Genomic DNA, 8,974 nt, shown 5'->3' with positions numbered 1-8,974 from the left:
AAAGGACACGTGTCCAGAGGAGAGATGCCTGATGAATTGCTTTGTTTGGAGAGTCTCTCTCTCTCTCTCTCTCTCTCTCTCTCTCTCTCTCTCTCTCTCTCTCCTGATCGTGTTTATGCTTCATTCTCCACAGTTCCTTCTTTTTCCACCCACTCTTGTCTTTTCACACCGCGGCTGTGAGTGTGACCTTGGATGAGAGTGGTGACTCAAAGCAACACCTTCATCAGAGTCTCATTGTTCCAAATGAGCTGGAAGGAGAGCAATTTACTAACAAACTGAAATATACCTCTCTCAATATGTGTGTGTGTGTGTGTGTGTGTGGGTGCCCCCCAGCATATGATTTTGAGTGAAGTAATTTGGCAGATGAGCGGGTGGCCATTGTTAGAGGGATAATCTGGCTCTTGCTGCTCAGATAGGTTAACATGCAGCAGATTAGACCAGATTACCCCCAACCACACCAGACAGTACAGCTTTTCACCCCCACCCCCGACCCCTTGGGCAAACCTTCCAATTACGTGAAAAGGATTCTCTTTTCATTCATTCTTCAGGTCATTTCATCCTCTCGCTGCGTGTTTGTCCTGACGCGCTTGTCCCACTTTTATCTGTCTCATCAGGTCTTTTCTGTCCTCTGCCTCCTGCTGCATTCATTTCCATCATCTATCACCTTGGCCTTCTCTATTATCCAGACTATGATTCAACTACTACTTGTTTTCAATAAAAATAAATAAATACAGGAATCATTGTAAAAAACGCCTATTATGAAACATGTAATTTTAAATTTTGACCTTTGTCGTCTATAAAACTATAAAATCTAATAATTATCTAATTCCATAAATATATCTTTTTCCTGCACACGAACCTAAATCTGTGCTGTACACATTTTTTAAATAAAGAATCATTTTTACACTTTCATGCACTCAGAATGAAGCCTTTGAATCTGTTGTACAGTTGTACAGTTGTGGTGAGACTCTTGTGACTCAAACAGGAAGTGATGTGTTTCATGCCTTCCTTCCGTTGCATCGCTGCTCTACTGCTGTCGAACGCATGCAACTTCTCCCTTAGCCATAGCTGAAATCACTTTTCCACATGCACAGTACAAAACAAACATCAAAAGTTTATTCATACATTTTCTTAAACTTAATTATTCATTAATTCAAGTATATTTGCCCATAGAACTCCCATGTAGGAAACAATACCCATGAATCAGATGAAATACTGTATTTTAACATCTTCATATTTCTGTCCCTCTGGTGGCCACTTTTTCTTGATTTTTTTTTAAAAACTTGACACCATGATGTGAAAACATTGTGTAGTAAAAGGTCATGTGTCCCACTGCACACACAGAGGAACTAGGGTAACTACTGCCTTTACATCTGTCTCTGCAGGCTAACATTGGAGTATTTCATTATTATACATATATACATATACGTTGGGAAACGTTTTTCATTCAATTGAATTTAAACCTAAACTAAGTCCTAATGTATTTAGAATTAAACATGATCATTGTCCATTCATCCACACTGTCAGCTCAGCTTCCCAAAACTAACTGCTTTCTGGTCTGGACACGTTGTAATCTTACTGTATTTAAAGAGCTTAGAACCCACAACCTTTGGGTTGGACAGTGCACTGCTTTGCATTGAACACATTTAAAGGTTGTTTGACACACTGGGAAACTCGACAAAACTCCAGTCCACGCCACAATATTCCTCACGTTTTTCTCACCCATCTGCGTTTGTCAGCATGGTGTGCACATGTTTACATCAGTAGGTATTTTGTTTTCCCTTCTCTGCCCAAACCCCTGCCCTCCAGCTGTTCCGGTGGCCCACACAGCTGGGCCACGGAATCACCATGAAACACCAGAGGATTACCACAGAGGTGCTGGGTTACAAACCAATCAGTGCGCAGGATTAGGAGCTCAGGTACAGTTACTTGACTACCTGTCCTCCTCGGTGGTTTTTGGTGACACAGGTCAAGATGTAGACAAATTGACCACACACACATGCACAAATGCAGGCGTCTCTCACCACAACCGAATGTAATTAGCCTAGAATCAACTGTCTTCAGTGTATTAAAATAACATGTTATCCTTCTCTGATTACTCACTGTTACTTTGGAAGGGTATTAGTAAAACCGCTATCCTCCTCCCACTTTCTCCACGTCTTTATTTTCATCCCCTCGCTACAATTTACCTCCTCCTCCCTCAATTTTTTTGGAGGGTACCATTGTGTCCCCGTCTCTCCTGGAGCTCTGCTGAAGCACAAAAGCACAACAGAGACTCAGGAAGTGATTAGCAGCTTAACGAGGAGGAGGTTTTGAGCGGAGTTAGAGGAGCGGCTGAGGAGGCAGGGTGAGGGGGTTAAAGTTTCAGGGCTTAAGGGGTCACTGTTAAGTTGTTGAGGGGTTAATTAGGAGCAAGGCTTTTGTTTGTGAGGGGGTGGGGGGGGTGGGGGTGTGAGGAGAGACAGGAGTGACTCACTTCCTCGCTGGTGTTGGCACCCACCTTTATTTTAGCCACATCTCCAGCCTGCTAATTGTCCCGTGGCTGAAAGGAGATGTAGCTGAATTGACTTAATTGTCACCATTAGGACACACTTGTCCCCTCATCACCACACACACACTCAGACACACCTTGTATATGTGTGTGTATTTCCCCCACTCAGCATGTTTGCAGTGTCCTCCCGCTCCTCCATGGGAAGAATATCTTTTCAACTTGGAGGAGCTCTGGCCATGACTGTCTCACAGACTGTTGTGTGTGTGTGTGTATGTGTGTGTCCTTTGTCCTGCTGTTAAGACGCACAGGGGAACACGTTATGGTCCTCAGTGGACCCTGGCATCTCAAGTAGTCCAGGAGGAGCTGTGAATGCGTGAATGTGTGTTTGTGTGAAGGAGACAAACAAGTGACACTGAAACTCAAAACATCTTTCCTGGCTGCACGAGAAGCCTTTCACTCACCTTGGCTTGACCGAAATTTGACCGAAATTTTTCTTTGGATTTTTTTGTGCTCACCAGGACAACTTTTCTCTGTCTTTGGGCTTCATTGAGATTTAGTATTGACTGTGGACACAGGTCACATGTTCACCTCTACCAAGTATACATGTGTGCCATCTGCGTAGACATTTACCAGGATTAAAAAGCAGAAGATGAATTAATGAACTTTCCACAAACTCTCCCTACACATCATCTGTGGTTAATAAATACTTACAGAACCACATACAGAGACATCTGTCCCACAGGGTAATTGACATTAACCCCTTTAAGGGGGGGCGACCCCCTTTTATGCCCCACTCGCCTGGATTGGGCCATTAACACACATGCAATTAATTAGTTCATAAAAGCAAAAATAACTAAATATAAATTAATATAACAATTCAGTAAATTTGTAGCAAGTTTTTAAGAATTTAAATTCATTTTGTAGAAATCTGGGAAATTTATTGACATAGCCCCCCCAAAATACACACACACACACACACACACCCTAAAAACATATGGCCCAGATCCACTACAACGTGCTAATGTTGATTAAATATGCTTCTCTATTAGACTAATGTTATCTGAAGGTATTGTACACGGGCCTGACGTTAATCCAGAATAACTGAATGGAATGAAACTGGATTGTGGCTTAGTGTCGTCCAACTTATGGACATTAGAGAAAGGAACAGTGATTAGAGTGGTTGGGAAAATACACTTAGAGAAACATACGCTTTCAGGTCTGAATGAGATTTTCTGGCACAGCGGCTGTCATCAACATATTAATGATGTGAGCAGCTTTGCCAAGGAGATGAGAGCAGAGAGCAATGTCCTTTATTCTGTCCTTTTTGCTCACTTTTTAATTATCCCAGTAATGTTACTGTATTCAGTTACACTTCTCAACAGAGTCTCAATGGATGGAAGCACCAGTCTCATTTAGAAACTGTACTTAAGAAATAAACACAGTTATGTACATGGCTGCTGGAGTACACATGCACTGGAAGTACTTTTGCCACACACCGTACTGGAAATCATTTAGTTGTTTTATCCATTGCTTTCTGCCCCATCTATCAATAAATTCATCACACCAATCAAAAGGTATTGTTTCATCCAAGTCAGTCTGAAACACCCCTTGTATTCATTCTTTTTCATTTTCATCTATTTAAATTTCAACTCCCGCATCAGTGAGGAGGAGAATTAAAGCGCCACCATTTGATTGACAGTGCTGCCATGACAACCCTGCATCACCTCCAGAGTGACCAATACGGACTCAGACTCAAGGGTCCCTCCCTGACTGCCAGGTGGAGTAAAAGAGTCCGTTGTCAGCACATTTGTGTCACTCTCCTTCCAATAGTCCCTGGACCTAACTCAGACTTCCAGATGGTTTTCAGAACTCCGATTGACTTCGTCACAGCCTCCCGACTCCTCCTGCCTCACTTGGCGGATGGGCCCACAGTCTTGGTTCGATCCAGGTCTCCGGAGGACCCTCCCTCCACCTGTCCTCCTATGGCTCTCCCTGGACTGTATTTCTCGGCGGCGCAGATCGCCAGCGTGTGTGAGACTCTGGAGGAGACCGGGGACATCGAACGGCTGGCCCGCTTCCTCTGGTCACTGCCGCTGACCACCGATGGTCGTGACTCCATCTCTGGGCACGAGTCCGTGCAGCGGGCCCGGGCAGTGGTGGCATTTCACACCGGAAGTTTCCGAGAGCTGTACCACATCTTGGAGACGCACCGCTTTACGCGCGCCTCGCACGCCAAACTGCAAGCGATGTGGCTCGAAGCCCATTACCGGGAGGCAGAGAAACTGCGGGGCCGACCGCTGGGACCTGTGGACAAGTACCGTGTCAGGAAGAAGTTCCCGTTACCAAAGACGATCTGGGACGGAGAACAGAAGACGCACTGCTTCAAAGAACGCACACGGGGTCTGCTGAGAGAGTGGTACCTGCAGGATCCGTACCCGAACCCTGGGAAGAAACGGGAACTGGCGCACGCAACCGGGCTGACACCGACTCAGGTCGGAAACTGGTTCAAAAACCGGCGACAGAGAGACCGAGCGGCCGCAGCCAAAAACAGGTCAGTCAGACGATTTCAACGAAAACGTATTGTTGATGTTCAAAGCCCATAAAACACCTTACAAATAAGCGAGTCGCCTAAAAGCTTGTAGACATTCTTTACCTGTCACTCAATCACTGGTATTTACTCAATTATTGAAGTGATTTCTTCTCCACGGGTAGTCAAGGCTGTGCGTAAAAGGGCCATTCATGCGTAAAAGCGCATTCAGCTTTCCATTCAGCGTGTAGGTTTTTGTTTCCTCTCTGTTACATTGTCCCGCTCGGTTTTCCTTCCCCTTTTCTCTGTGTGTAATTTGCTTCAGGGTCAGCGTGTGGGTCAACCGCTCTGTGGAAGAGATGCCCTCTTCGTGTGCATGAATGGGCGCAGACACTCTGCAGAGCCCTTTAGTTACTCTGGCGTGGACTGTGTGTTATTTTGCTTAAATATAGACTTTTACACATATAAACACTTTAACGGTTTCAAACCTCTTATTGTTCTCTTCTGCTTTAGATTGCAACACCCCATGTGTCCGGACACGAGCACGCAGCGCACGGATGGACAAACTCTTCTCTCAGTGACCGACAGTGACTCTGACCTGGATGTCTGACACACTAGAAATAAGGAAATTGACTTTTTAGAAGCTACTAAAACTATTGAGTACAAGTGAGAGATGATGATGGTGATGAGAAAGATGATTCATGCGGTCAAAGTTTGGATGCCAATCAACGTTTTGGGAAAAAGATCCCCTGAAGACCATCACACTTTATTTTCCAGAGAACAGAGAGTTTCATAAAGATAACCTAAAGGTATGACTAGTGGTTTTGGTCTTGTTATTCAACGACTGCAAATAAACCAATTCTCAAAATTGTATTTATTTCTGACAGTAGGCAACTGTAAATATTTTTCACATTCTTAAAAATGAAAAACGATCTGAATTTGGACTCTATCTCAGGGACACACGTGAAGAGCGGATCACTCTTATTCTCTCTGTCATGTTTTCGTTGTCACATGAATAGATATGTGTTTCTTTAGAGGTCTCTGTAAGGACAATCACCCATGACATGTGTATGAAGTTTTGACTGTATGTTTACGTTTGATTTACGTTATTTAATGTTCATTTAAAGTCCATGGTCTGGTCAATGTTTTGTTGAAGTCCGAATAAGTGTTTTGGTATTTTATATAAATAAAAAGATCTAATTTATAATGCCTTGAAAGCCCTTTTTTATTCACATTTTTAAGTGGTGTTTTACACTGTGTTATACTTAGCTCTCAAAACCAGGACTCATAAAAATACAGTTAATAGATAGTTTTTTATTTGAATTTATTATGTGATTATATAAATAGTTTTTTGTGTGACTTATATATGGACTTGACTCACAGGTCTTTTATGACTCAGACTCCGAGGTGAGAAAAAAGAACGTCACCCAGCACTAAAATAAATAAATCAAATTAAAGTCCAATTCTATTTGCAACATGACTTAATTATGTTGTGTGTGTATTTTTTTATTCAGTATTATCCACAGCATTTAATGCAACAATTTGTAAATAAATATGACACAGTCAAATGGAATTGATTACTTTTACAAGTATTATATGTATTTTTTATAGTATACTGTTTAAAACCTACTATTGATCATTTACATTAGATATAAAATAAGTTGTCCTTTCTATGCATGATCACTTCACGACCAAACGAGGTCCATGAACAAATTAAAAAATACGTTAATTTGTGTATTTATTAATTTGTTAGAGCTTTTATTATTTATTGATTATTTTTCATCATTGAATATTTTAATTTGCATATTTTAGTGTTTCATTCGAACCTCACCAATCCGTTCTGCACTATTAAACCAATTCTTTTCAAGGCGGACGTGAACGTATCGTTGCTATGACGTCACTTCCTAGAAACGCGTGGAACGTGGTCACTGGCCTAAATAGCCAGTAGATGGCGCAAACTACCTGAGAAGTGATGTATTTTTCAGGTGACGCCAGGATTGTCATGGTCAACAAATGAACTGTTTTCTTACACGCCGTAACGCAAGATTACGCTGCTTTTGATAGGTTTATTGTACATTTTATTATTCTATAAAACAGTTAAAAAACTATAACGTGTTGAGCAGCAATATATAACTTTATATTATACTTTCTCAGGACAGAGGTCACAAAATGTGCTCTGTAAATGTGAAAACACTCTGGATATTTGGGTAAAATACTAAATCACATTTTTAGAGAGTTTAAAAATACCTAAAGGTCAGGAAAGGGAGCTATATATAGACAACTTTTGATATATAATGCCGTGGAAAAAACCACACGAGGTTATCTGCTGTTGGTCAAGTGTCCAACATCATTCGTGGCACAGCAGTATCACTTATCCTCTGTTTGTCATTACATTACAGTGCTGTTTCAGGCATAAAAGGTGTGCCTGTGTGTGTGTAAGTGTTAGTGTGTGGTCTGTGACCACGCATACACACCGACTGATTGGCTGACACCACGAGCTGTTTGACCATGACACTCAGACTCCATGCCCAGGGCTGAATTCCATCCCCCCTTTTAGAAAACATCTCCATCTGGACGCTCACACGGTATTTCTTTTTTTGGCACCTGAACTTGACTTGACTCACCTGTAATCTGTGTCAGTCGTTGTTGTTCCTTCACTTTAATACTGTTTAGCATTTACGATCAGTGACTCCATAGCTTCACACAACAGTAACTGCCCTACGTCCTGTTCACTGGGCTCAAAGTATTCAACAGCTAAGTTGTTTTCTTTTGCGTTCAGATGTGGTTGAGAGGCAGGGTGGCCTCCTGGGTGGAAATGTTTACCAGTGGTAAATAGACCCTTAAGGAGGTCAATAGGTCAGCTGAGATTTAAGCCTTAAGGACAATACATAAGAGTGGAGTCTGGAGGAGACTCACCACTACACGTTTTAAATGACTGAAAGCGTCTTGATAGTGGAGAATGCAGTATTATTGTAGTGTATCATTACATCTGTAGGTAGCAAACTATAACCACCCACACTCCCCTCACCAAATAATGTTAACATTCTACGTTGTAAAATCAAAAGACCATTTGGGGGGGGTGGGGGGGGGGTGTACTTATTTTTATTTCTTTCTGCTTGGGCATTAACGATAGTGCGATGTCTCTTGGCATGGCATTACCGCCGCCTACTGACGGCATTTGTCACTGACGCACATTTAAATCACGAACTGTTGGAAGAGTTATTATTTGCAAGAAAAAATACAGTTCGATGGTAGCAGAACAGAAAAAAACCCACCATACACTTCCTGTGACTTATCACGATTTAAATGTTATGCAACACTGCATTTCAGCTTTTCATTTATGCATCTCATGTTGTACTGTATCAGTGCCTGAGGTAATAATTGCATTTCTATCACATGAGGACCAGGTGGTGGTTCTTCAAAGACAATGGGTAAAAAGGCAGACTTTTGTTTATACCTGACAGTGATTGTAAAAAGGAGACGCACAAACGCACATTTTTCTCTCTCTCTCTCTTCTCTCTCTTTCTATCCCTCTTCCTCTCTCTCCCCTCATCCGGCGCACAGCCGGGCCGCGCCGGTGACGCGTTTTGCGCATTTCCTGCAGCTCTCTCCCTCAGTCGGATTGAGCATAGAGGGGACGGGAAACGAGGGGGGGTGCGCGTAAGGATAGAAAGCGGAAAAAATCCAACGGGAGTGGATGACTGTGATGTATTCAGGGAGGCGGTGAGCTCCAAAAAACGCTGCATCTGGCGCCGCTGCATGTTTTTTCGCTTTCCCAGAGAAGACGCAGACACCGCAGCAACGACAGCTTCAGTCCGGGAGCTGATCACAGCGCTGAAGGAGCCCAGACGGGCTGGACACCGAGCACCAATCCCGGATGGCTAGGCGCGGCTGCTCTCTCCCACCCTGACCTGGGAGATAGACACACACACACACACACACACACACACACACAC

At 42.9% G+C, this 8,974-nt stretch overlaps 1 protein-coding gene across 1 annotated transcript; it reads left to right on the top strand.

Moving 5' to 3' along the window:
- Positions 1-2,870: 2,870 nt before the first annotated feature.
- six3b (SIX homeobox 3b) lies at positions 2,871-6,168 on the top strand. Its single transcript, XM_008313936.3, has 2 exons — positions 2,871-5,042; positions 5,532-6,168. The coding sequence occupies exons 1-2, from the start codon at positions 4,198-4,200 to the stop codon at positions 5,626-5,628; spliced, it is 942 nt and encodes a 313-aa protein (XP_008312158.2). The 5' UTR covers positions 2,871-4,197; the 3' UTR covers positions 5,629-6,168.
- The last annotated feature ends 2,806 nt before the right edge of the window (positions 6,169-8,974 follow it).

The sequence above is a fragment of the Cynoglossus semilaevis genome, chromosome 8 (assembly GCF_000523025.1).
Source record: "Cynoglossus semilaevis isolate Cse_v1.0 chromosome 8, Cse_v1.0, whole genome shotgun sequence".
Taxonomy (NCBI): Eukaryota; Metazoa; Chordata; class Actinopteri; order Pleuronectiformes; family Cynoglossidae; genus Cynoglossus; species Cynoglossus semilaevis.
The sequence above is the reverse complement of the archived record's forward strand: the minus strand, read 5'-3'. Positions and strand labels throughout refer to the sequence as shown.

What these genes read in the sequence shown, in the direction of transcription:
- six3b (XM_008313936.3), top strand. Translation starts at nt 4,198, where the DNA reads ATGACAACCCTGCATCACCTCCAGAGTGACCAATACGGACTCAGACTC. An exon ending in GCGGCCGCAGCCAAAAACAG is followed by an intron (nt 5,043 to 5,531) that starts GTCAGTCAGACG and finishes CTTCTGCTTTAG; the next exon opens with ATTGCAACACCCCATGTGTC.